The sequence below is a fragment of the Lotus japonicus genome, chromosome 3 (assembly GCF_012489685.1).
Source record: "Lotus japonicus ecotype B-129 chromosome 3, LjGifu_v1.2".
Lineage (NCBI taxonomy): Eukaryota > Viridiplantae > Streptophyta > Magnoliopsida > Fabales > Fabaceae > Lotus > Lotus japonicus.
The window spans coordinates 6,585,626-6,613,160 of NC_080043.1; the positions used below are offsets into that span (position 1 = coordinate 6,585,626).

At 35.5% G+C, this 27,535-nt stretch overlaps 4 protein-coding genes across 5 annotated transcripts; all 4 read right to left on the reverse strand.

The window, feature by feature from the left end:
- Positions 1–1,969: 1,969 nt before the first annotated feature.
- On the reverse strand, positions 1,970–7,239 carry LOC130749231 (flavin-containing monooxygenase FMO GS-OX5-like). 2 transcript variants are annotated; one of them, XM_057602554.1, is made up of 7 exons: positions 6,407–7,239; positions 5,801–5,953; positions 5,049–5,131; positions 4,657–4,792; positions 4,375–4,548; positions 2,679–2,857; positions 2,093–2,233 (listed from the first exon to the last, which is right to left on the reverse strand). In XM_057602554.1, the coding sequence occupies exons 1-6, from the start codon at positions 7,013–7,015 to the stop codon at positions 2,699–2,701; spliced, it is 1,314 nt and encodes a 437-aa protein (XP_057458537.1). In that variant the 5' UTR covers positions 7,016–7,239; the 3' UTR covers positions 2,093–2,233; positions 2,679–2,698. The 2 variants fall into 2 exon arrangements, with proteins under 2 accessions (XP_057458536.1, XP_057458537.1); XM_057602553.1 differs by lacking the exon at positions 2,679–2,857 and having other exon boundaries at positions 1,970–2,233; positions 6,407–7,236.
- A 336-nt stretch (positions 7,240–7,575) lies between these two features.
- On the reverse strand, positions 7,576–9,047 carry LOC130743494 (proline-rich protein 4-like). The gene is made up of 2 exons (XM_057595747.1): positions 8,933–9,047; positions 7,576–8,452 (listed from the first exon to the last, which is right to left on the reverse strand). The coding sequence occupies exons 1-2, from the start codon at positions 9,045–9,047 to the stop codon at positions 7,614–7,616; spliced, it is 954 nt and encodes a 317-aa protein (XP_057451730.1). The 3' UTR covers positions 7,576–7,613.
- A 5,002-nt stretch (positions 9,048–14,049) lies between these two features.
- On the reverse strand, positions 14,050–15,577 carry LOC130748142 (proline-rich protein 2-like). The gene is made up of 2 exons (XM_057601298.1): positions 15,385–15,577; positions 14,050–14,771 (listed from the first exon to the last, which is right to left on the reverse strand). Exons 1-2 carry the CDS (start codon positions 15,476–15,478, stop codon positions 14,272–14,274), a joined length of 594 nt encoding a protein of 197 aa, XP_057457281.1. The 5' UTR covers positions 15,479–15,577; the 3' UTR covers positions 14,050–14,271.
- A 6,779-nt stretch (positions 15,578–22,356) lies between these two features.
- LOC130748141 (annexin D3) lies at positions 22,357–26,639 on the reverse strand. Its single transcript, XM_057601297.1, has 6 exons — positions 26,477–26,639; positions 25,914–26,059; positions 24,766–24,993; positions 23,912–24,124; positions 23,748–23,837; positions 22,357–22,946 (listed from the first exon to the last, which is right to left on the reverse strand). The coding sequence occupies exons 1-6, from the start codon at positions 26,550–26,552 to the stop codon at positions 22,734–22,736; spliced, it is 966 nt and encodes a 321-aa protein (XP_057457280.1). The 5' UTR covers positions 26,553–26,639; the 3' UTR covers positions 22,357–22,733.
- Between the last annotated feature and the right edge of the window lie 896 nt (positions 26,640–27,535).

The window sequence follows — 27,535 nt, forward strand, 5'->3', positions numbered from 1 at the left end:
TGATCTACGAAGGCTTAAGCTTCATCGTGTACTACTTCGAGCTTCAGATCCACAACAGAGTTACTTGGATCAGCGGCGGTGGGCTCGCCTCCTTTCACCTCCTTCATCTACCGCAAGTTCAGCTTTAAAATAGGTGTTTTTGAACCTGATTTTCAAGGAGATTGAAGGTTCAGAACAATCGGTTGTCTTCAACACCCCAATGGTTCAAAGCTTGGGTTTTTCTTCAACACCCAAATGTCGTCTTCGCAGATCTGGATGAACTCAGACTCAGGGTTGGGTGTTATGCAACTGGGTCAAAACCAAAAGTTCAGATGCATGCGGTGCTGCGCGACTGGGTCTAGGGCGGAGATTTGGGTCGGCGATGGTGACGGTTGGTTCGAGGGATTTGGGTTTGGTGCTTTTCTCCTTCATCTCCTTTAATTTCTCCCTGGTTGTGGTTTTGATTCGGTTAGGAATTTTGATGGTGTTTTTTCAGTATGGGTGGTGGTGCTGCTGTTGGGTGGGGGTTTTTGGTGTTGTTGTTGTTGGGTTCCAGGGGAAAGAAGGAAAGGATGGTGATTGTTGGGGAGGGGAGGAGGAGATCTGGCGACGGCGACATGGAGGTTGACGAGAGGACGGGTGGTGGAGAGAGGAGGAATTAAAAACATAAATTTTTAAATTAAAAAGATTTCTCTTTTTTAATTCAAGGTACTACGAGTTCCACAACTTTTTTTCTTTTTATGTTACAGATTAAAAATTAAAAACTTGTCAATTTTTAAAACTAATACAGATTTTTAATTAAAAATGGATTACCTGCAAGCAACCTACTATAACAGGTAAAACTAGGACTTGTGTAACCTTGCACAAGGAAATCCTTGTGTACAGTAAATGAACCCGGTAACTAAGTGATTTTGTTTAAAATCACCCCTCCCTTAGATGAACCAAATAAGAAAGACGCTATTTCCTCCCATCTTCCCTCCGCTCCTCTTAATCAAATATGATAAGAATTAAAATCTCTCATTTTCCTTCCCCTTCCCTCCCCTCCATTAAAATCCCCTCTCCTGCCCATTGAACCCAAAACACCCAACTAATGTAGGGAGAGTTTGGGACGAGTCTCAAGGGTGAAATGCAAGTTATTCCTTGGATTATAAGTGAAACAATAAGAAGATGAAATCTACATCTATCAATCTAAATATAACAAGGAACTACTGAAGAAGTTAAAGATGGAGGACTCAAAATCAATCAAGACTACGGTGCATACTAGTGTGACCCTTACTAGGGATGAGCCTACGCAATGAACTTGAGGCACATAAGGTAATGGTATGTCACTAACTTTTGCCTCACTCGTGATCTTATCTCCCTAGGGCTGCAAATTTTGTCAGAGCATAAGGGTTTGTTAGCAACTCCCTTTGTCCATCATCCCCCTTCACTACCGGTCTTAGAGCTTCGAAGTTCGAACCCGAGGCACTCGCACAACACCTTGATTCCCCCCTAGGGTTTGTTAGCAACTCCCTTTGTCCATCATCCCCCTTCGCTACTGGTCTTGAAGCTTCGAAGTTCGAACCCGAGGCACTCGCACAACACCTTGATTCCCCCTATTCGCACCACCACAACCCCGAGTTCCCTTATTGGCAGCGAAATCAAGTCATCCACATTCCATTGAAGTATGCAATGACATTTGAAATGGTGGCTACGATGGCTTCTTCCTTCCTTGCCTGATGATATTGTCGATGATTCACCACGAACCTTCCCTCTATGTGTTTCTTCTATGTTCTTTTTGTTCTTGACTTTGAATATTTATCTTTGTTTTTGTGTGTTTAATAGGGAATGGTGTGAGGAGGAGCAAGTTATGTTATTTAGAATGGTCGTGGAAGATTTGATGATCTGAACAAAATTGTCTGAAAACTGGATGTCAAGTTTAATGGAGTGACTTGATTGCAGAATTAGAAAAAATGTAGGGACTAAAATCAAGCAATTGAAAGCAGCAGAGTAAAATCAACCAAATGCACTTTAAACTTCACTCTTGAGAGTTGAGACAAACAATTCAACAATTCGCAAGGGACATGGAATGCATTTGCTTTTACTTAGCTGATTGAGTTTGAATTATGGCATCCCATTGATTATCATCCCATTCATCTCTGTAATTTTCCTTCATTTCAACTAAATTCTTAAAACACTCGCTGTACATTTGCTCCATCCAATCTTCCAACGGAGGCAGCCCAATTTGTGCAACTAGCCAATCTTTATAGTCAACCTGCCAAAGTAAAGCTAAGTTAAACCAAAGACATATCAAATTTACTATTAGGTATAAGTAATACATATGTACATATGATAACAAGTTTATATCAAACTTCTTTTTTCTTAGAATCATTTTTTAAATTATATGCGGGGTTAAAAGCACAAGACCACAAAGGAAACTTGTCCCTCAAATACCAAGTGCTATCCGAATCAAACATAAAAGTCACCAAGAAAACAAGTTCAGCCCATTCTTTGCGAAGGAATCTGCCACAAAATTAGCCTCTCTATAGATGTCCCTCCAGCGAACATGAGGGTTCTTGTCAATCAAGGCTTTGATCTCTCTAACCAAAGGCGCATTAGAGCTAGTACTTTGGCAGCCTTGATCGAGGAACCTGATTGCCAATTTAAAATCAGACTCAATTAAAATCTTAGAAAACCCCTTAGCTTTGGCAACTCCATACCGTGAACAATACTCCAAAGTTCAGCCTGACCAACTGAGAAGCTTCCCAATTTGACAGAACCCCACAAGAAATCTGCCCTCATGGTCCCGGACAACTACACAACAAGCTACGATATCCATCCCCAGCAGAAAAGACCCATCAGTATTGAGTTTGACCCAAGGATCCATAGGAGGAACCCACTGCATAACAATTGGACCACTCATTCTGTTAGCAACAAGAGAAGCAACAGGAACAGAATCTGTTATCTGCATTCCTAATAATAACAGCAGATGTCTTGCTTGTTCTTGCAAAAATTAACTAATTTCTGGCCTGTTAAATCCTGTCCAAGGTAACCCCAAAAACAAGAGACCAGTGAGCATTCAAGTGATGACTTTTAGAATCAGATAGATTGTCTAAAATCTAATCCCTTTCCAAATTAAAAAAACCAGGAGCCTTAAAATCTGGAAGCAAGGAGAGCCAAATATAAGTAAAGAAACAAACTCTTAAAACATGCTCGGGGGTTTCCCTAATGCCTGCACATCTCGGACAGTCAGGGATGTTTGACATATGCCTCCTACACCTTTCATCATTAGTATGCAAGATGTTATTAGCCACCTTCCACAAAAAAAAAACTTAACTCTCTGGGGTCCCTTCCGACTCCAAACAACCTTGAATAACTTGCTTTGCTCTTAAGAATTAAAATTCGAAATGACAGAGTAGGCAGCAGCCTTCACAGAAAAAGGAACCATCAGAAGAAAGGCTCCAAAGTCCAAACCATGACATCGTTACTATCCCAACCAACAGGAGGCTTGATCACCCTTATATGATTTACAATATGTGGGGGAAGCCAAGGAAGTAACTGAGCAAGGTTCCAAGACCAATTTTCAAGTGCAAAAGAGCTAACAGGGACACAGGTCTACAAAGATCAAAATCTGAAAGAGCACTAACAGCAAAAGGTTGAAGAATGCCCACTTTTGGAACCCAAACATCGGTCCAGAACAGAGTAGAATTGCCATTACCTATTTTCCAAATGGTGTTAGACTTGACGTACTCCCAGCAACCACAAATTCCTCTCCAAAGATTAGAAGTGTTCCTGCCTTTATGAAAAGTAGGAAACAAACCATCTCCATAGTTATACTTGGCTTTTAACACTCTAATCCAATGCTTTTCAGGCTGAGTATACACCTCCCAATTGACTTTCATCATTAAAGCAGTATTCACATTTCGAGAGAGTCTTAACCCAAGACCACCATTCTTAGAATCAATTCTAATACAGGGAAGCTACTCACATGAATTTCTCCTAAAAAAATGATTTTAACCTTAGAATTAATTATAGAATGATTTTCATCAGACTACGTTTAAAGTCATATAGGCCACAATCATAATATTAAGCTCATAGAGGATTGGGAAAAAAGGCAAGTCATGCAAATTGATCATATAGATTCAAAGAAACAAATTTTGAGATGAGCAAAGTCTAATCAAATGAACTTACCGGAATTCGGGACGCCTAACTCTACCCGAAAAGCTAGCTTAGAGGCCAGGGTTGTTCTACCCTTTATAAGGGCTATCTTCGTCATATCTATACTCTATAGTCAATGTGCGATTTCTAACATCACTGACTAGTGAACTGAATATATATTATCTATATTGGAGCGTACGTGCATGTATCCATAGCATCAGCAAAGATGTAAATTGACGAATTAAATAGGTCTAATACCTGAAATGGACGAAGGGCATGAGTGTAGCGTTTAGGCAACCCATTTTCCTCCATGAATTGATAAAAGTTTCTGATATCTTCCATCATCTCCTCTTCCGTTGGTAACAGAACCTTACCAGATAAAATTCTTGCAACCCACTTGGATTGTAACTCCTTTACGTGGAAAATGGCTTCCTGGCCACAGCAAGTCAGCAAGTTATGATTAACCTTAATTATTTCAACAACAAAAAAAGCATTCTAGATTATGGATTTTGCATCTAATAAAAAAAATCAGATGCTAACCTTAAAGGTTAAACCAATGAAAGAGAGCGATGGAGCTAAAGCAGGAGGAAAGACGTGTTTGTATAATGGCCCGACGCGATTATCCTCAATGGTTACTACTCCATTGGTTTCAAGGAATGGATGGTGGTACTTGTATCTGTCATATTAATTAAGCCACAATATCATCAACTAACACCATAGTTTATAAAACTTCAAGTAAAAAATTGATTTAATTCTCAACTTGCTCATCATAAACACTATTGGGCCACCTAAATTAGACTTATTTAACTCTGTGGGGTAAGTTAGACAATCGTATATAATAATGGTCCATATATGATATATTTATTAATTAAAAATGTGGCTAGAAAGAATATATGGAAGGTGAGAAAATGTGTGAAACTTCCTGATTGTACCCTGTACAGTGGATTATGGAATCTGCATAAACAGAGAACCCATCTTCAAAGGCAACCAAGCCATCTTCACATACACATTTGATCTGGCCAAAAAATATAAAACCATCTTATTATGTAAGTACCTCAAATTATTTCTGTTGCATAGGCCTCAAATTATTTCAATTGCATACGGGTTTGGATGTGTTCGTGAACATCAAATTTGAATTTTCACCCTCATTTAAATTCTGGATATTTCCTTCCACTACTAATTTTAGCACCAAAATCAAGTTTAGAATAAAATTACAAATCTACAACAGATAACTTTTGCTGTGGACGCATCAATTGTGAAACTGACGTATCAATTGTGCAACTATACAACTGGACTTTTCAACATTATCTTACCAAAATCATTATTCTCGTAAACGTATCAAACTATCAACTATTTTTTAGCGCAATCTACTAAAATCAATTCTACCCAAAATCATTTATGACAACCCTGATTCAAACACCTATTGAGTTTGTTATGATAATGTTGTGAGTGGGAAGTTTAGAAAATTCAGCCTGAGTGGGATTTATATCGAGCTGCAGTTTCAGAAGATGTCAAGTAAGTTATCAGCCATTGAGAAGGCTTGTTTCTCAATGCCTTTCTGTTAATCAATATATGGTTATGGTTTTGGTTTTGGTTTCAAAAAGAAAAAGTATATATAAGTGATGAAATCTAATTAAAAAGATACTAAATAAGAAGCTATATCTAGAACAACATTTTGACATACCATATCATGGAACCATATATTGCCACAATTTTTCAACTTCATACCCTTTGAGTCTGAATTCAGTCTCGTTGCCACATGAACCTCCTTTGCTACCGGCGCAATATCTCTCCCAATGTCAGAGGAACTAGGTCCAACCCCAATTAAAATCACAACCTATCAATTATTATCAATCAATTATGCATATCTTCGAACTTCTCTGTATATTTATGTCAGTATATTTTTATACTACAAGTGCTAGCAATAACATGTTTGCTTTTAAAAAAAAATAAACCAAACACAATGAGTTGAGTAGGTTGAAGTATGTCTATAGCATTTCGATCATTAGATTTGGCACCCTACTCATTAGAAATGACACCCCACTTACGGAAACTTAGTTTCCGAAATATTTCGGAAATAAGATTTCCGAAGCATTTTTTCACTCAAAAATTGGGTGTTACATGTATTTTGCACTACAAATCACGAATTAATTTCGGAATCGTAACGATTCCGAAATAATTCGGAACTTGAAAATCCGAAAATGGGGGGTGTAAAATCTAATGGTTGGAGTGGCAGCTCTCTCTAGCATTTCTCATTTCTATATTATGTGTTCTAGAACACTTTGTGTACCTGATGGTTGAAAGGTTGAGGCACTCTATAATTATGAGAATGCATTTGAAACCCACTCCACTTTTCAATTCCAGGAACCTCACCTAGTCTTGGTTCAACAAAGTGACCAGAACACACAACAACCGCGTCAAACACCTCCCGACTCACTGAGTCACCTGACTCACCACCCCGAGTCAATCTCGACTCAACCACCCACTCCTTCCCCTTCTCATTCATCTCCACCTTCACCACCTCCGTTTCGAACCGGGTCAACCCGTGGATCCCGAACTCCGCCGCGAACTCCTCCAGGAAACGGAGTACCTCGTCGTGACCCGGGAACGTTCTCGGGTCACCCGACTCGCGCTTCGCGAATGGGTAGTCCAGGAACCCCATGAGCTGCCTCGGGAGGTTTGTGCGCAGCGAGAGGTAGAGGCTGCTGTGGACAATGTCACGGGTCGGGTCTAGGCTGAGTGGGTCGGAATCGGATGTCGGGTCGTATACCCAGAGGCCTCCGACGCGGTTGTTCTTCTCGAAAACGACGACGGTGTGGCCTTCCCGTTGAAGCTCCCGGGCGGCGGCGAGGCCGGCAACTCCGGCTCCGATCACCGCCACTTTCACCGATCGAGCCATTGAAATTTTATTGAAAGGGTGGCTTGCGTCAACTTCAAACGTTGACTTTTTTTTGTCTAAGCTCAAGAACACTTGCAAAATATGTATGATGAAGTTTTTTTATATAGCACTAGTATGCTAGTTTATAGTAAAATTAAGGGTAAGATCAATAATCAATTGGAACAAGGGCTTCTCTGAAGAAGTGGTCTCGAGTTAGAGTTTCTTTGAATAAGAGTATGCTTGGATACGCGTTAGCGCTAATGTTAACTTGAGTTAGCACTAACTTTGATATAAAAAGTTAGTGAAACTCTTCTGATTGATTGAGATGAATGTGTTTTCATGTTAACGACGGACTAAGTTTGGAAGTTGGGGGCATCCCTTTCATTTCACCGTTTTATCTCATTCATTCTTTAATTATTTGTATGCTCCAATTGGAATTAATCACTAGAAGATATAAAAAAGTTGAGACAAATTCAAACTTAGAAAAGAAATGGAGAATCAAACCCCTCTTTGTTTAGCATAATTGATTTACAAGAGGTGCACACTGTGCTATGAGTCTTATTCAAGTGAAAAACATCAACAATATAATTATAGAGCAACTTGAATTGGTCTTCTGAGTTTATGGAGTAGTCATTTGCTTCTGAGTTGGAAGAGGTGGGAAAAGTGGATGCTTGAATTTGTAGGGAAACTGTGGTAGTTTAGGGATATGGTTTTTGAAGAAGGGATTTGGCTTTAGATTAGGAACTATTGGAAGGAAGAAGGGTTTTGGCTTTAGATTAGGAACTATTGGAAGGAAGAAGGGTTTTTCTGGGATAGGAAATGGCTTCTTAAGAAATGGATTTTGTGGTGTTTGTGTAGGTTTCTTAAACTCTGGAATAGGTAAAGGCTTTTTCCTTATGAAAAATGGTTTTGGTATTGGCTTAACAGTTGGAGTTGGCTTTAGTATGGGCTGTTTAAACACTGGTTCAGGACAAGGCTTTTTCTCTTTTGAGACTGGTTTTGGTGCTGATCTAACAATTGGAATTGATTTTGGTACTGGTTTCTTCAACACTGGAACTGGTAGAGGTTTTTTGGTTATTGGTGGTGACTTTGGTATGGGCTTAACAATTGGTGTGGACTTCGGTATAGGTTTCTTCAACAATGGACTAGCAGGTAGAGGATGTTTCAGTAGTGGAAATGGTTTTGGTATAAGCTTAACAATTGGAACTGGTTTATGTAATGGTTTATTAAACACAGGAAAAGGTAAAGGGTTTTTAGGTGTTGGAATGGGCAAGGGATTTTTCCAAATAGGAAAAGAGTTTGGGATGTGATTAATAAGTGGAAGTGGTTTCTTGAAAAATGGCTTCTTGAATTCTGGTGAGTAAAATGCTATGAATTTCGCTTCTCTGTTATGGTCATCCACTCGGATCCTTCTCAACTCCTTATTAAGCTCGTCATCATGTGTGTTTGCCTCATTCTCTGCACAAGGAATTTGAAATAGTATTATTTACTTGTTGATATATATAGATGATTCATTTTCATTTAAGCCATGCAGTTCTAAAAAGAAATTGCATCGATATTCAATCGATATATCCAAGTTCTAGCGGTAAAAAACCGTCAATAATAGAGAAGTTTTAAGAAATTGCTATATTGGAAACTAATTTTCAAAATGTATTTTTAAAAATAGGTTTCGCTGTTCCGGTAACTAAATTTCGGAATGTATATTCTAAATTACATCTAAGCTGTTTTTGTGGCAATCTACATTACTGGACCGTCAGAAAACTCGTATTTCGATTGAATATCAATCTCGCCAGGGTTCAAATATCGAGACCGCATATAAATATAGTTGGACAATAGATAAAATGTTGCAGAATAATTAAAAGCTCATTGCTCAATAATTTTTTGGTGATAGCTGCAAAATGAAAAATTAATCTATTAAGTTAAGAGTGGACCACAAACCTGAAATAGAAGTTGGTACAGCAGCAGGATTTGCATAACAGAAGAAGCTGAATGCAAGAAGCAATGGCAGCCAGAAGCGCACAAATGTGCATTGAAAAGTGGTAAACATTGGCATTGTCAATGAGGAAACAACAAGTTTTAGCAACAAAATATCAAAAGGTAAGTGTTAGTGAAGGTGCGAAAAACACTAGAAAGGGGGGGTTTGAATAGAGTTTTTGTATCTCGGGTAAATTTTTTGGCTTTTTCAAAACTCAAGGATAAGAAAACTAAGTGCTGAATAATAGAAAGTAAAGCACACGAGTATTTTATCCTGGTTCACTTGAGATAAAAGCTCAAGCTAATCCAGTCCACCTGTGAAGGTGATTTCTTCCTTCTTCTGATGAAGGCAATCCACTAAAATCAATGAGTGTTACAACTGCACTTTGCAACCTGCTAAGTGACTAACAGTACACTGATTTTCTTACTAGTATCCTCTTAAGAAGCTGATCTACCGATCCTCTTAAGACTAGCTAAATACTGAATCAGCCTTGATTCAGTCTTCTCAAGATCCGACCAACCTTGGTCTCTTGATGAACTTTACAATATGATGTAAAAGGTTTCGGGTTTACAATGAGTGCTTCTAACAAGCGAATAGTAAACTCAGATGTTTAAGAACAGTGAAGAAATAATGCTAAGAGAATGGTTCGTTTTTGTTGAATATTTTCAGCAAAGTTTCTTAGCCTCTTTCTTCTTTCTTCACCCTTTATATACTCCAAGACTTGTGATGTAGCCGTTGCTAGGGTTTTATCCGTTGGAGTGGCAATTCTGTAATATCAGACTGCTAGGCTGTACAAGGTAGGTGGCGGACAGACTGAGACTTGTACGACGTTGTACTGTGATAGCGACCAGTCCTTTCACCAGTTGACTTGTGATGAAGGAGCTTCAGATGAATGTTGATGAAGCTTCTGATCATCGTCAGATAGAAGCTTGGAGTCTTCTGACCATGCAACTTCTGCTTCTGAACAAGTTCCTCAGAACTTCTGATCGTCAGAGCTAGAATAGCCTGGGTCTTCAGAACCAACTTCTTGCAAGTCTTCAGAACTTGAGTCTTCTGCTTCTGGACCGTTCCACTGGAACATCTGGTCTTCAGAACTTCTGACTTGAGTTCTTCAGATCTTCTTGAGAGCTTCCATCTTCAGAGCTTCTGAAGTATTTTCCACTGTTCAGAACGAACATGGTAGGTTAATGAGCTCTCTTTTTAGTAACCCTTGGTTCTTCTTCTTCTGAACGAATAGGCTTGGATCAGATTCAGAACCTGTTTGTCACAACTTAAAAAAAACAAACGTTAGGGTACCACAATTGTTCATCATCACAAACCTTAATTGTAATCATCAAAACATAGAGATGCAACCACTGATCAAACCTTGATCTTACAGTTAGAACTTAGAATGTTTGAGTTGTTGTGTTAGCACAAGTTTCTTGTTATATATAACTGGCTTAGAACTGAAGTAACTCTACTTTAAATGGCTCATCCACCATCTTTAACTAGAACCAGTCTATGCTTGTAATCTTAGGTACTATTGCAATTAGTTAGTTGAGAATGCAAATTTTACAGATATGAAATAACAAGTCTAATTGTAACCGACTTATTAGCTTATACGGTAACTTGATTGTTTTTAAAAGAGCATCTTACTTTTTGGCTAAAAATCTTCAGGGTTTCGTTTTATCTATTTATAATATAGGAATTGTGAAGCTTGCGATCTAACGCCGTCACCTCAGCGTTTATACCCACATCAGCAGTTTTAATGACGTGTCACGTTGTAATCTTTTAAAGGATTGAACATAGAGCTAGAGGCTAATGTTGCTTACTATTATGCTTTCCAGCTCCACGAAGCTTTCTCAATCTCAAAGTTTATGTTGCCAACCGTTACATCAAGCCTCTGTTCCGTTACAGCCATTATGTTCTAAGCTTCAGTTTCCCCTTATTGATTTCACAGCTTTTTATCGGTTACATCTGCACCAAGCTTAATTGTGTTCCCAACTTTGTATTCTCATTTTATTTATACTATCCCACTCAAACACTCTCTTTATTTCACAATTTCACAGATGAACATGGACTCTCACTCTCCATTCTTCCTCTTTTTGCTGATTGATCTGGCAATTTATTGTATTCGTCATTCACTATCGCGTTTAATCTTGATCGTGCTCTCTTTGTTCAATCTTGTATGGATAATTATCTCAAAATGGTTATTATGGTGTTTTTGACAGATGATTCCTTGTCTTTAGAGCTTTGGACAACATGGAAGGAGCTAATATACCTCAGAACTTGCGTTAAGGATTTTATATATTCCAAGTGAAGAACAATTTCTACCCAGCATAAATCAATCTTCCTTAAACAGTACACTTGACAACCTTGTCATAAAGGTAAGTAGAAGTTCCTATGGAGCTGAGCTCATATTAACAAGATAATAATAAAATATATGAAGTTTCCAACTCTGTCCCATGTGTTCCACATTGAAGTTTTAAACTTGTATGCACTTCTACTAAGTGGCATAAAATTTAGATGAGAATTATATGCATCTGTGGCATGATGAAGAACTCCAGTAGCATGATGAAGAACTCCAGTGGCTGAGAATTATAATCATAACGTTATGTTTGTTCATATTTGTGGATTTTGAAGGTGGTTTGTTAAAGAGATAAAAAAAGATAAGAATCACGTGGGTTTTCTCTTCCAAAATTAAACTTTTCATTGAACATTTTGTGACAGTTATGATCAAACTAGAAGTTACCAAGGAACCGTGCATAGCACTAAAAAGGGAGTCGTCAAATGCACATCTACACCTAACATGTGAAATGGATGCATAAGGATGTTATGCTCAGCCTGAAATACTATCATAAAGTTGAAAGTACCAGAGATTCATAGAGGCATAATGTTAGAAAAGCTTCCTTGACCAATCGGATAGATCAAGAAAACAGCAGTAGCGGCTGCAACAAGAGCTGAATATGCAACAACAATCTAAGAGCACATAGAACTAGCACTTGGGTAAAAATTGTCACAAATACGGTTGTGGCATTTGAGAAGGTGCCAGGCACGATGGTTGTCACGGAAACGTTTAATGGCCATTAGAAACAGCCACAAGCCGTAAAAAAACCACCACTAAAAAAATGATTTTTTTTGAAGTGATATAACTTTTAAATTAAAAAAAGAACTATGAAATCATTTTTTCCGCCGCGCATCGCGCGGATCTGAGTCTAGTTTCATTTAACCCGAAGACCCTTAAAATAAGTAATGCTTTTGGAAGCAACGACCCCACATGAAACTAATTAATGAGAGTATTGAAAATAGAGTGTTAAAGTGAGTGTTGCTAGCATTTTTCATGTTAAGAATTGAATCATAAATACCAGGACTATAATCAACACAAGAATTTAAGGTAGAAAACTCCAAAATCGGATAAAATCCACAAGCGTTGTCTATATGATATTCTTCTTTACCACACATAAACTCTTCTCTCAACCATCCATTGACCTTAGTACATCAACACTCTCCAAAGCATTGATATGAAGTACATCTCACCACACTTTAAGACAAAAGTATAAAAGTAAAAACAGAGCGATATACAAGGTTAAAGTATTTCCAGCGGATGCTACATCTTGTATGGATGAAGAAAATGAGTTGAGTATTTATAAGTGTCTCACAGTTACTATGCAAACATGTTTACCTTTGCATATTATATATTTTTCTGTAGTTTTTATTATAATTTTAGCTAATAACTTAGATTCATTTGGCTAGGGATTATGAGAGGATAGCTTCAATTGGCACCTTGAGTATCGCATATATAATTTGATTGGGCAGGAACATGGGATTGAGTTGATGAAATCAGCTTTCTAGTATGTTTTTCTCCTATTGGTCTCCATCATCTTTTAATCGCTTTTCATTATTTACGATTTCTAAGTGCGGAGTACAAATATCAACTGTTTAACTCTTTGATACATTCTTTCAATACAATACTAATTAAACTGATACTTAACCCACAAGACCTTTGGAGATGATATCTCTATATTGCTACATAATGATTAGGTACATTTAGTTGAAGCCAATGCTTTGGACTGTAATCCACCAGTACCAGTTTGGTGGGGCAACCACTTTAGACCCTCATGGTCAGTTAGAGAATTTAAGTACTCTTTGTGACACTATGAAGATGGGAGGGAGTTCCAGATGAGGAAATCATAAACATTTTCACTAGTTGCTAAATTGTCCGCGGTGAAAGTTTGGCTCTTCAATCGGATATAAACAATTCATTTTTGAATGGTGACTTGCAGCTAGGGGCTACCACTCGGTTATGGTCCAAACTCCAAACAAAACAACATGGCACATAAATCACTGATGGCTTAGGAGTAGACAAGCCTCCAGACAGTGTATCCACTTTTAAAGCACATGGTTTTACACAGTCAACAAGTGATTACTCTTTGTTCACACTAGTTTAATCTATTTCAGTTAGTTAAGCTGCAATAATTAAAATACTTAAGCTGACAGTTAACTTAGTTTTAGCTATGATTCACACTTGCATTTGCTAGGATTGACACTTTGATAGTGAGATCCATTTCTAGCTGACTAGCTGTAACTTCAACTTTCAATCAGTGATCTTTTTCTCTGCTAGAAATGGTAAAATAATTAGGAATGAACACTAGTTTTTTTGGATTTAATCAAAGTCCGAATACAGAACTGGTTCATTAATTGCTAAATCTAAGGGTGTTTCACTCAGTTTTCAAATTGGTGTCTCAAATCCTCTATTATTGTGGAATGCATTCATAGTTGGCAAATCTAAATCACATTTTATGTTCCTCCTATTTAAGTAAATAGTGGGTCACATTATTTATGTCTATGCATCAGAACTTATGAGCTTCATAATAATTTATTAATTACATGAATCACATTTTACTGATGCAATAGTATGGAATCTGGCCAAAGCATTTCTTATGATGCATTTCCCACTGCTGATGTATTTGCTGTCAATTTATTTCAGGTGATGGTATATATTGCTGCTGTATGCAAATTCCAAGTGTATGGAATTAGTTTTTGCTGTTGCCATAAATTTATTTGCTCGCATAAATAAAAAAAACACTATGTAAGCCAAAAATAGAGAATAAATTCCTTTCTTCGATTAATATTGGATTTTTAACAGTGATACATTGAGATTATTTAAACAAAAGCAATAGTTAACTACATATTCTGATACAATACATATATAAGATGGGTAAGGTAGGATTTTGCAAAGGCAATTTATGTTGAAAAGATACAGTGGTAAGTTTCAAAACATGGTTATTTTATTGAATACCAAGGCAGGCTCTTCCTTATCACCTTATGGAGTTGGAATTGGCTTGTGAATAGGGATAGGCTTAACAATAGGAATCACCTTTGGTACAGGCTTAAAAAAAGGAATTGGCTTCACAATAGGAATTACCTTTGGCACAGGCTTCAAAATGGGAATTGGTTTCACAACAGGAATGAACTTCGGCACAGGCTTATAAATGGGAACAGGAATTACCTTTGGCACAGGCTTATAAATGGGAATTGGTTTCAGAACAGGAATTACCTTTGGCACAGGCTTGTAAAAAGGTATAGGTTTCTTCACAAAGATTGGTTTTGGGATAGGCTTCTTAACAAATGGAAAGGGCTTGTGGATGGGCTTAACAAAGGGAAATGGCTTTGGGATAGGCTTCACAAATGGAAAAGGCTTCTTGAATATTATTGGTTTATGATGGAAAAAGCCCTTGAATTTTGCTTCTTCATTTGGTCCTTCTTGGCTTGTCTTTGCTACCTCTTCTTGTGCAACCTTCCCATCTGTCTTCACTTCATTCCCTGCATGAGAAATGCAAAAGACCACACTTTACTTACATGCATGTTTGGTGTTAAAATAAATCATTAAATTGAAAGGCAATTCTACACTAGACCATGTTAAAAGTTGGTTCATACATGAACGATGTTTTAACTAATAACATTTAGTACATGTTATTTACAATATGCTCCTTATGTGCTAGAATTAATTTTTTAAGAAAATTTAATCAATCTTACAAGCCTCTTAGGCACAGTATTTATATAGAATACATGCAGTATCAAAGGGATCAAACAGCTAACATGTATCTGATTACATACTCTAAGAGATTATAACGTAATAATGACATACATCTAAGTGGGAATTGAAACTAACTAATGACATACATCTAAGTGGGAATTGAAACTAACTCCCCATATAAAACTAGAATACATTTCCTGGTAGACAAGTCTACTAGCATGTTTGTATCAGATTCTTTTTTCTCATAATCAATTCTGAAAAACAGAAGCTACTCAATCAGAATTGATTATGGCTGCGAAATCAACTGTAGAATAATTTTCAAACATCCACCATGTGTGTACTTATTTTGTACATGAAACAAACAGAATTTAGCTGTGAATGTGAAAATGAGTGACAAACCTGAAACCTCAGTAGCATAACCGAAGGTGGCAACAAGCAACAAGGGAAGGCAGAAGAGAACAAAAGCGCGTTGGAGAGTGGAAGGATTTCTCATATTGAGAAAACAAGTACTAGGCCACACCAAGGTTGGTTTGGCACTGAAAGCTGAAAAGGGAAATGTGTCTTCAGGCTTGGTTGAGTTACTCTTGTCCCATACTTGCACTATTTATAGTAGTACTAGTAGCTAGCAAGCTAGTAGTGAGATTAAGAGTGCAATCATTTGTGAAGTGAGTTATGCTCCGAGTTCTTAGATTTGGTTTAGGGGTCATTATGGGTGTAGTTGGGAGGGTGTTAAGAGATCAATGGTGTTTAGCACCGTTTTTATTGCTGAGATGGTATTGGGTGCTTGCACCAATAAATGAGCCTCCCAAGTTAGGTGTTTCCTTTCCTTTTGAAAGTAGGGAAGGTTCAAGCATACCCAAGTAAAGTCATGTCATTAATAATAAGATTTGGAAAAAGAAAACGATGTGTGTACTGCGTAATAGTCACTTTTGTAATGGTTTTTACTCGGTTAAAGTAAAATAAAAGAAAATAAATTTAATTTTTCACTTTGTGACGGTCTAAAGTCATCATAAAAATAGGTGTTCAATGTTATCGATTTATCTAAATTGGAAAAGTAGTGTATATTCATAAGCTACATGACACTATTCCAACAATAAGTACAATGAAGATTCTAAAAGAGAATTGAAGGTGAAATACTGCACCGATAGATTCCCTTTCCTGGCAATGAATACAATTTAAGCATCTGCGGTGATAGTTATGTCACATATTTTTTTGAGAGTATTAAATAACATAAAGAGAGAAGAAATTAAAGAAAATTTAATTTTCTCTAAGGTGAGCAAAAATGATTTACTCTAAGACTAGATATTATACCCGTGCGTTGCACGGGTTTATTTATAATAGTTTTTTAATATTATATGAAATTTACTATAGAGTAATTATCTGAAAATGAATATTAAAATATTTCTTCAATATAAATATAATAGAAAAAATTATTGTGTTTAGACATCTAAATAGGGAGTATTAGAGTTTTTCTATGCATTAAATTGCTTGTATTAGAGATCTCTTTATGTAAATAAATGATATTACTGTAATTTAATAAATTTTTGGGTTAATGATCAAATTAGTCCTTGAGTTTGTAAGCGAGTTTAATTTAAGTCCATCTGGAAAAAATTACGTTTAGTGACAGTCATTTTTACAATCATTGACAGTTTTTGACTACCACTAAACTTCATTTATCCTCATAGTAACTAAAATCAAACTCGCTTACAAACTCAATGATTAATTTGACCATTAACCCTAAAAAAATTTGAAAAGGAAAACATATATTAATAACATAAGAAAACTTGAGAAAATATTTTTACTACTATATAGGTCATAAAACACATTTGAAAGTATTTTCTTCAAATAATACACGCATGCGATACATTTAATAGTAAATATTTTATAGAGACATTTATTTAATTTTTAAAATATTTTTCTAGAGTGTTCATTAATAAATTTTGATCTAGACTATTATTTAATTTAAATTATTAATATTTTCTACATATAAATATATTTATTAATTTTTCCCTCAATTTATGATTGATAGTTAATATTCTAACTATTGTTAAAAACTACTTAATAAAACTTTTTTTTATAAGAAACTGAAAGTTGACAATTAATAGTTAATAAAGTTAATAACATAAAATATTCATCAATAATTTATTATTATCATTATTAAGACAAATCACAAATAAATTTAAAATTATTTTTAAAATAACACGCAACTACATTATAGTTAATTTAAACAACATACAAAATCATTTCATATTTATAAGTAAATTTCGAAATATATATTTACAAAAAGTATATAACCATTAACTAATTTCAATATCTAACATGTTTATTTTATTTAAAAGATATTACTTTGTGCTATTTTATATTTTTTTTTCAACCTTAGGTTGATAATTAATTGAAATGAAAATGGAAATAAAAATTAATTTATCTTGCCACTAATGTAGCTTATTAACATGATATCTAACTTTATTATTTAATTTGTTATTTATACGTAAAATGTAGTAATAAGTTTTATTAGTTAATTTTTAAAATTCATCAACTTATGATTAGTAATTAAAATTAAAATTATTATTTTAATTTTAACATATAAGAATTTGATTTTTTTCAATTAGTTATAAATTTAAAAGTTATTTTTACTATATATTTTTATTAATGTAAAGGTAGTCAATTTAAATTATTATTATTAAAAAAATTTCCTCAAGTTGTAATTAATAATTAAAATTTAATCAATATTAAAAAATATTTTAAAATATGGGAAATTGAAAAGCTTAACAATTATTTATTAATATAATAAATAATAAAGTAGATGTTGTTTTTTTTAGTTTTGTATTTAATTATTTAATGTATTTATTGTAAAGGTAAACTTAATCAATGCAAAAGTTCAAGTGTGCTTTACATATATATATAGAAGCTTAACAATTATTTATTAATATAATAAATAATAAAGTAGATGTTGTTTTTTTTTAGTTTTGTATTTAATTATTTAATGTATTTAATGCAAAGGTAAACTAATCAATGCAAAAGTTTAAGTGTGCTTTACATATATATATAGATGTGTAATTTGTGGGGAAGATCATGATAAACTTTAATTTAAATCAATCATGCATGGACATAGCCTTACTTTAAAAAGCTCACTTTAAAGTCTTAGCCCCCACACACACTCGGTATATGAATATATGGAATTACATTACAGAAAGTCTTATGAGAAAATTAAATTTATCATGATCGTACAACACAAGTAAATGGTCTAAGATGAAGTTTGTTCATGTAATTATCTGATACTGAAAAATTTGGCTCTCTAGTAGTATTTTGTTAATGACAAAGTTCTTTTGTTGAAAAAATTAATAAACAATTAATGGTCAAGACTAAGTAAAATAATATTCACGATTTAGTAGATGTTATATCAGTCTTAAATAATCTCTATTTTTCCTCTCTATTTCTCCGACCTAGGGTTTGTGGCTGGTGGCCTCCACGCCGCCTCCTTGCGCAGCAGCAACCTGTTTACCTTTCTCCTTATCTCCTTTCCTATACGCTTTCTCAAGGGTGTGGCTTTCAAGGGCTCCTCAACTTCACTCCATGATCTTCTTCTCTGATGAAGTAGTTGTTGGCATCGTCGTGCCTTCTGCCCTCGCCTTCCAGTGTTCTTGCACCTTTGGGTCGTCCTCGATCTTCCGCTCTCGCAGCTCAAGCTCGTTGCTTGTGTGCTTGTGCTCTACTCAACCTCTTTGTTCATATCTTCTTATATATGTGGTTGAGTGAATTGTCTCAGATCTTCTTAGTTATTCTCGACGCGATTGGTGTCTTCGGCGAGGGTTTTTGTTGGTGGGTTTCGGGTGTTGCTTGTTTTGGGTTTTCTCATATGTTGCTTCGGCAAAGAAAGTGGTGTTCTAGGGGTGAAGTTGTCGTGTTTGTCGGTAGATGGTGGAGTGTGGCTTGACTACTTGGATCTCATGGATGATCCCGTCTCTGTGAAGGTTGTTGAGGCTACGAATGCTTTCCGGCCTCTACGCTTTGCTTCCTGCAGGTTCTGATAGGTTGTTCTCCTTGCTGGCTTCTACAACGAATTTGGAGGTGGTCTGGAGGCAGTGTTGGAAATGATGTATTCGTTTTGTTTGTATGGTCCGTTTGTTTTTTCTATTTTTATTATTTTTCTTTTCCTATTTCTTTAGGATTTGTGTCTCAGCTCTAGCGTTTGTTAGTTTTCTGTTGTTGGCTCTTTTAGTTTGCAGGGCTGGGTTGGATCTCTGTTTTGTAGGTGTTCTGCAGCTTGATAGGATCACATTCGGTTGAACTTGTCGCTGCTTTCGATTTCAAATGGGGACTCTCCTAGTGGTGTCGACGTTATATGGGTTGTTGGTGCGATGATAAAGCATGCTTGTATGCTTGCAAGGATCTTTAGAGGTTTTTGGAGGGTATTTGTTGTAGTGGTTGGGCTGTTTCCACATTTTCGTTGACTTGGTTACTGCACTCATGTGAAGAGTGATTATTATATATATATATTAATATATAAAATATTAGGAATGTTAGTAGACATATAGGGTTGGCAGTAAATTAATTCCTTTGCTTTCACGATAGATGCGGATTTTTGCGGTTCGAAAGCGCTACATAGACTGCCACAAAATTGGTGTGTTTACTTTGCGGAGGTTAAAAATTGCCGCTACACACGTATGTCGGACATATGTCATGGAAACCTCAGGTATGTGTATAATTACTCTTTGAATATAATAAAATAATGTATAGACATACAATTTTTAGCGAGTGAGAATTTTTAACCGCTGCAAATTTTAGCAGAATTAAAAATTGTCATAGACTGTGTCAAAAGGTGGTCGATGCAAAGCATATGCCTTACAGTTCATCATTTCCATTTAATATATTTGTGTTTTTGCAACATTAGTGCTCTCACACGACATTTGGATTTTGTTTCATTTACACTTAAATTTTTCTTAATTTCATTTTCACTCACTCATTCTAGTTCTTAATTTGTTTTTCTATTACGTCACTTGCTCTGATGCATGGGTACGGCCAAATTGGCCACGTACCCGTACCGGGTACGTACCCGGTACGCATACGCGTCGGGTACGCATACGGTACGTACCCGTTACAAAAAAAAAAAAATTCTGGCTCAAAACGACATCGTTTTGGCCTTAAAAAAAAATAGAAACAGAACCCTAAATCACGTGAAAAGAAGGAAGGGCAGCAGAAGAACACAAGAAACACGATAGAAGGAGGAAACCCACGCCACCGCAGGTACTCTCCTCCGCCGTGCTCTTCTCTGCCGCCGGCCACCACGCCACCGCAGGTACGTTGGAAACGATTGTTGCATCTTCATGACCATTGACCAGACCCTGTTTCCCTTTGTTCTTACTGTCTAATGTCTATTACTGTTTTTTAAGAGTGTGCTTAGACTATAGCCTAAAAGTGTGCTTATAAATATGTTTGTGCTGGATTTGTTTCAAACTTACCGCTGTACATGGTCCAGTGACTTGAAATGTTATAAATTTGATTCGCACTCTCTTTGTTTTGTTGTGTCACATTTATATCTAACTATTGCTTTCAGGGTATTGTTTGGCTTGTTTATGTTCATCTCTATTGGTATTTGGATATAATGATGGAAATTACTCTTCCTTCTTTTAAGCAACTCTACCCTGCACTCTTCCTTTTTTTTTCATAATTTATTTATATTTAAATATTATGTATAAAAAAATATATATATATCTAACGTACCCGTACCCCTATTTTTTCAAAAATCGCGTACCGCGTACCCAATACCGTACCCGTACCCGTGCAACACAGGTCACTTGTCACATATCTCATTTGTATATTTTCTCTTCCTATATATTATAGGTGTTAGTGTGTAATTGAGGTGCGAATATATGTTTTTTCACACTACATTCCTTGCAGTAACATCTCTCGAGTATTAATGTAGAAAAAACTGCTATATTTATTCAGTACACAACAATGCATACGTTCTGTTTGAGTGTTTGGTACAAAACCTGTGTCTGGTTTCAACTTGTACGTGAAAAAGTAGTTAGAAGGAACAGCAAGAATTTCACAACCAAATGAAGTGAGAGATAGAAACTGAGAGGGTATTGATCTTTTGGGGTTTGGTATTAAAAGTACGTACCTAAAAGCTAAATATAGTAGGGAGTCATGTGCAGCGATGAGAATGCCAGCCTTTCATATGAGAGCTGGGAAGAAAGAGACGTGTCATCTGTCTCGACACCAATGGGTGACTCTAATGGGAGATAAATATTATTGGCAAACCCTGTGTGGTATACATACATTCCACTTTGAAGGAGGGTGCATATGGATAGGAATATTGAAAGAGAAAATAAAAAGGACATATGTCATCAGGTGATGAGAAATGAAGATACACATGAAGAGAAACATTAGGTGAAAATGAAGATGAAAAATGAGAAAGGTGTACGTACAATCCTGATACTTAGTGGGTTTCTTAGTCTCCCTTTTGGGCCTAGATGTATCCTCACAAGGTAAGGAAAGGCCCAACGATGATTGGGCTATCAATCATCTGTATCCAACAACTTATTTGATTTACAAGAAGTCTCTTGCCAATAGTTCCTATGACAATTTTGGTATAGAAAGTTAAAAATGTTGTATTGCAGTGTATATTAGAGTACCATAATGTTCTCTTGTCGATAGTTCCTGCGGCAATGTTGGCCTAGTCGTGTAGTCATTTGGGTCAAACTGGCCCGATCATAAGTTAAGTGGTCGTTTGGACCGACCAGAACAGAAGTGATTCATCGTTCCCCGATCAATTGTCGGTGATGATTTATATGATAGCTCTAACTAATTGAGGGTTTATATGATAACTCTAACTCATCCACACTAACTCCTTGTCCTTGGCAAAGTATAGTAGTAACCGAGGATGCATAATCATGTTATGCCATGTATTCAATATTGGCAGCTACAACTGCATCAACATCAAATTCCATCCCTAGTTCCCTACAACCAACGAATAGAGGAACTTTGACCACTCCAAGGTCAGATCGCTAATGTCTTGCATAGGTTGTAGTGGAATAGACATTCACATAAAATCATGCTTGTGTAGTTGGCTTCAGATCAACCATCTTGAATGACTTTAGTATTTCACCAATGTGTTAGTCCACTCAGCTCCTGGATGGCATTCATAATCAATCCAAACTCTTCAGTTTGTTGTTTAACATCTTAAATTCGCTCAAAGAGGATTTTGCAAGCTGTGTGAATCAAATCAAGCAAGTGATGAATATCTAGCTTGGTTAAAAACAAATATGTAGTGCAATGTGTATATTCTTAGACACTTTTTGTATCTAGTAGGAGTATTAATGCTTAAGAATAATGCTAATCATTAATGCATACTCTAAACAGATCAAAAAAGAAAAAAAACACTAATAACTTTTTGTCCATTGATCAACAGAAAAAACATCACAACTCACAGGAAGTTTCATGGTGCCTGGTATGCACATTGTTTGAATGATACAAATCACTGAATCCATGATAACAACTTCTATATAATTTACACCACCAATACCTTGTTATTTATACACCACGTTCTTTCAGTTTTTTGGAGAAGACATAAATTTACACAAAATCATTGCAGAATAACAAACATATATATGATTGGTTTAGTTTCAATCGTCAATTGTGATTCATTTTGCAAAGTCGGTGCAACATATAATACAGAATGCAGACCATCAAATGCAGATTACAAGCAACACCAGAACACCATGAGTGGTACTCCTTCCTATGATGTATCAGTCTCCCTTCGGACCGTTCCCTAGCAAAGTCCGCAAAAACTCTCGGTAGTCCCCTGAGGTATCCCCATCGACATCGTCATCAAGACTGCACTTGTACATGTTAGCATACTCAAATCTGACATTCAACAGGTCGATTTCAGCTCGAGTTACAATAGCTCTGTTCAGGGAGTCTTCATCAGTTCCAAACCCAACAATAGAATCTCTTACAACCTGAAGGCGGATAAAAGTCAAGAGAAATAAGAATGAAATAAATTGCTGCATTTTCATTATTTTCAAAAAAAATTGTACACTTCATATAGTCTTGATGTAGCTTGAAAGAAATACCTATTTTCATCTTATAAAGATAAAGTGTCTACAACTTGGTACTCCAAGACAAAGTACAGAAAATTTGTCTCCAAAAATTACCACTTTAATGTAAAACATTGTAATGAAGAACCATTTTAATGTATTTATCATTAGAACTCATATTATGGTGCAATGCAATAATACAAGTCTTAGTAAACTACCATTCCAAAGGATAACTTCCTTGTAGATTGAAGAGAAAATCAAATTGTAATGCATGCTATGAGTAACCTATGCAATTACAATGCATAAAAAGTCTAAGTTTTAGAGATTACTTATTGACTATATAGCAAGTACTGTTCTAACTTCTAAGTAGTGATAAACTTGGGCTTTGAAAATCAGACAATGGTGGAAAAAGGGCGGAACGGCAAAAGATAGGCAGCTTCCTGTATTTCCTTAACAAGCACAGTTCTGGAAAAGCAGATTTTAATGTCTGGAAAATTGATCAAGACATTCAAATGGATTGACAGCTTAGCATAATTTTAGAGCCTGTCTGGATACAGGCTTATTGGACCTTATCTATTAGAAAAAGCACTAAATAAGCTCCAATAAATACTCTTTGGTTTGCATCCGAACAGGTATAAGGCAACATCATTTAAGTTTTTTACAAAATAATGCATTCATTTTATAAGTCACACCCTGCCTTGAGTAGAAGAAAATTAGTAACACCTTTGCAAAATGTTTCTCGGGGAAGTCAATGCAATGTACTACCAAATGTAAGAGAGACTCCAAGTCACCCTTCCCACAACTTTTTATGCCCTGTAGTGTAAAATTTTACAATGTTAGTGGATCAAAATTAAAATCTTACTTAAGAACCAAAATTTAAGTTAAACCTCTTCCAAGGTATTGCCATAGAGTTGCTTGTAGCATGCAAAAGTTTCCCGGAGCTGGAAAAGATTCCTGGTGCTAAGTATCCAAACAATGTGATCATCATCTAATTGCTTACTGTTGATGGCTTCTTGTAGTCTTGATGCCTCTGACTTGGCAACCTCCAAGTTTACAGCTACTTTATCATACCTGTAAGAGCTTACTAAGCTCACTAAGAGCTGCACAATAATCCATATCATGTGTTTGAAGTGGAAAGCATATAAGAAAATTGGATGTTAAATGTGAGAGTGAATCGTGATTGCAACAGTACACGCTGAAATAAATAGAGTAGCTGTAATTCTGAATTGTCAATTAGAGCCTTAATTTTCAGGTTCAAGCAAAGTTGAATCGGGCATATATCCCACACAGAAAGCTACAGTGTCAACCATATAGATGTTGAATTTTGAAACTTCATCCATATTCTTTCTTCTTCCTAATCTCCATCATCATTTTTTTCATTTTTCCTTCATGTCCTCACATATTTCAAAATATGATTCTTGAAGAACATTGGATGAGTGAAGCAAAATACACTTTTTAAGAAACAGCATTCAATAATAAATTGACCAAACTCTTATAGAATACGTTTATTGGTCTTTTGTTTGACTTTGTGTAGTGTTATTATGCAATATGATTTTTTAAATTGTCTATTTAAATGGAGTTAAATACAAGAAAACTTGACCCTTAAATCATAGAACACTGAATTTTGGAGCCATTGAGACACATTTACATGTCAAATAACTGCTTCTTACGGGATGGACAGTTGAACCCAAACTTGGCTACTTGTTCTGTTCAGTATGACTAAGAAACTCCATGTTCTTACCTTTTTGAGGGGCTGAGAAACTGAGGCTATAATGTCCTCTTCAAGTGAGCTATCAAAAAGATTGCAGTAATTCTGCCTCACAGCAATTAAATGATTAGGAGTTGATGTGCATGCTATTTCAACTAGAACCTGTAACTGTTTAATCCCTATCTTCTTAGCCTTCAATGCATCCTTTGCTAGTATTGCATGCCTTTCTGCTGGATCATAAGTCCAGAGAATTACAGCATTCTGTTACATATCACAAGTCTGAGTCGCGGTATTGTACAGTAAATCACATGAATATTACTTCAGAAAAAATGATATGCTTTCAAAGTCAGATTGAAATTCAATCCAATATCTTTTGTGGATAGAAGAAATAATGTAACAAAAACCTATAAAATAGTTAGGACCAAACCTATAATAGTCTAATATCTTTTGACTGTTTAGTTGTATTATTGACAGTCATATTTCCTTGAGATTTAACTGGAAATGGCATATTAATAAGCATCTAAATCACAATTTTATCACATGAATCTTCATTGACTCACAAGCATATATCATTGCCACTAAAAAAATACTTAATAGATGAACATGGTTTTAATTGCCGATTTATCTTCCATGATCTCGCATTTTTAGAACCTTTACAAGAGGAGTATATGTGTAAGGTTCCCTACAAGAGGAACATATAAAAAAAGAGATGAGAAAAGAAAGAAAAGAAACTCCAGTCAAAATGGCTTTATGGTAGGATTACCCCTTTTTTTGTTTAATTTCCTTGACAAGCAAGCTCAGAGTAGTCCAATAATTAGGAAGAATAAGTTTGACCAAATCTGGTTTACTAACTACACTATACAAACATGTTACCTCATTTTGTGTGATACAAAGAGAGAGGGCAGAGAAAGCTTAAAATAACATGCTACAGCTGTTGGATAAATTTTGAGAAACTCATGAATAAAATTAGCTTGTAGCTAAGCATAATTGACCAGTTCATATTTAAAAAAAAAAAAAACCTACAATTTCTAATCAGCACAATCAATCAGTGCTAAAACTGACATTATTTCAGTTGTTATCTATCAAATGCCAATAAAATACAACCTTGAAGAATTGTTTCTTAAAAAATAAAAATAGAAAAAGAAGAGAAAGCCAAGTCAAGGAAAACAAGCATAACATACTCTGAAATCACCAGAAAGTTCAGACTTGAGACTATCAATGAGTGATTCATTGTAAAGCTGCTGATAAGTTTCTCTGATTTCCTTCCTTTGTTGGGCATTCCTGTGTCCTAACACCAAGATTATCTCCTTCTCATCTGTCCCAAACCCTATACCCATTTCCCCAAAAGCATCATCAACAACAATCATCTAAAGCCAAACTCATGCACAACTTACAATAATTAAGCCAAGAAGATAAAAATAAAAGACTAAAATTTAAAGGCAAAAGCATAAAGGGCAATATCTCCAATGCCCCATGAACAAAATCCCTTAAAGAAAAACCTTTTATGAAATCAAAGTATTTACCCTCTCCTATTACTTTCCATGGGAAGGATAAAACCAGAGCAGCTAAGAGAATTGCCAGCATGCAAATCACAAACTAATGTTTGTAAAAAAAATCCCATTAACATAAAATTCCCTGCCCAATTTCAGTAATGACTTAAATCATATCAAAGTTCAGTTTTTTAAACATTCTTCAGCATTAATAAATGTCCCTAAAATTGTTAGAGAGAGAATGAGAGAGAAACCTTGGAAAGCCTTTCGAATTCGTTCACTATCTTGTGTAGGAGAAGGAACAACCTGAGGCAGTTTCAATGAAGCCATTTCTCAGAATGAATTTTCAGAGACAAGAATCTAATGCTATAGAAACAGTTCACACATGTTTTGTATGTTTCAGCTGTTCTTGTCTTTCCCTCCTCAAAATGAAATATAGGATCCAACGATTTCGCTAAAACAAGGAACATGCTTTTTACTATTTTGCCCCTGATTTGTTTCAAATTAGGAGACTCATTAATCCTTATATTTATGAATGAAGTCCTTTGTGTTTTGTGTAATTTCAGTTGTGCATGTTTGTTCAGTTGAACTGCAGGGAAGCACCCTGAAACTTTGACATATTTCTTTTTGCACCCCAAGAAGTTATATTTCTTTTTGCACCCCAAGAAGTTTTCAAATGTCTATTTCTGAAAACTGCTCAATTTGTTTTATGATTTACGTTACTTCAAAATAAGTTTACTTATTCATTTCAAAAAAAAAAGTTTACTTATTTATTTTTCATTTTTTTGTCAACCTCTCAAAATACTTTATCCTTGTATAATTATTATAGTTCTTAATTTGGCTAAACTATCCTTATCACGTAAATCTCTCTGGCTCTCTGCTGCTATTATATAACACTTAATCCCAGCCTCGTGATCACATCCCTGAGTTTTTTATTTTTCTATTATCCTTTAAGATTTGCGACCTTAGCTGTATAAACATAATTAATCTTCTATTAGCTGTAGCTTCTATTAACTTGCACGATATTTCAACCAACAATTTTTTTGAATTAAGTTTAATGTTTTAAAAATTAATCAGATTTTTTTAAAAATAGATGTTTGTGCATGTCGCATTCTTATATTTTTTATTTAAATTATTAGTAGATATAGTTAGTAACACAACTATTAATGTATTAGTCTACTAGTGCTAAGCATCTAAAGCTCTTGAGTCTTGCCTAAGGATGAAAACATAAGTTCGACTAGGAAGAAAGTTATTTATTGAGAGACACAACTACAAATCCGAACATGTAGAGACATTTAGTTTAAAAGGGAGGT

Excerpts from the sequence above, each read along its gene's own strand:
- LOC130749231 (XM_057602553.1), bottom strand. The coding sequence starts at position 7,015 with ATGGCTCGATCGGTGAAAGTGGCGGTGATCGGAGCCGGAGTTGCCGGC. Across the intron at positions 4,793-5,048 it reads TCCATAATCCACTGTACAGG|ATACAAGTACCACCATCCAT; the intron begins GTACAATCAGGA and ends TTAATATGACAG. Across the intron at positions 2,234-4,374 it reads ATGCCCTTCGTCCATTTCAG|GTTGACTATAAAGATTGGCT; the intron begins GTATTAGACCTA and ends TTACTTTGGCAG.
- LOC130743494 (XM_057595747.1), bottom strand. The coding sequence starts at position 9,047 with ATGCCAATGTTTACCACTTTTCAATGCACATTTGTGCGCTTCTGGCTG. Across the intron at positions 8,453-8,932 it reads TGTACCAACTTCTATTTCAG|AGAATGAGGCAAACACACAT; the intron begins GTTTGTGGTCCA and ends TTCCTTGTGCAG.
- LOC130748142 (XM_057601298.1), bottom strand. The coding sequence starts at position 15,478 with ATGAGAAATCCTTCCACTCTCCAACGCGCTTTTGTTCTCTTCTGCCTT. Across the intron at positions 14,772-15,384 it reads TTATGCTACTGAGGTTTCAG|GGAATGAAGTGAAGACAGAT; the intron begins GTTTGTCACTCA and ends TTTCTCATGCAG.
- LOC130748141 (XM_057601297.1), bottom strand. The coding sequence starts at position 26,552 with ATGGCTTCATTGAAACTGCCTCAGGTTGTTCCTTCTCCTACACAAGAT. Across the intron at positions 26,060-26,476 it reads AATTCGAAAGGCTTTCCAAG|GGTTTGGGACAGATGAGAAG; the intron begins GTTTCTCTCTCA and ends AAATGGGTATAG. Across the intron at positions 24,994-25,913 it reads AACTTTCTGGTGATTTCAGA|AATGCTGTAATTCTCTGGAC; the intron begins GTATGTTATGCT and ends GATATGTAACAG.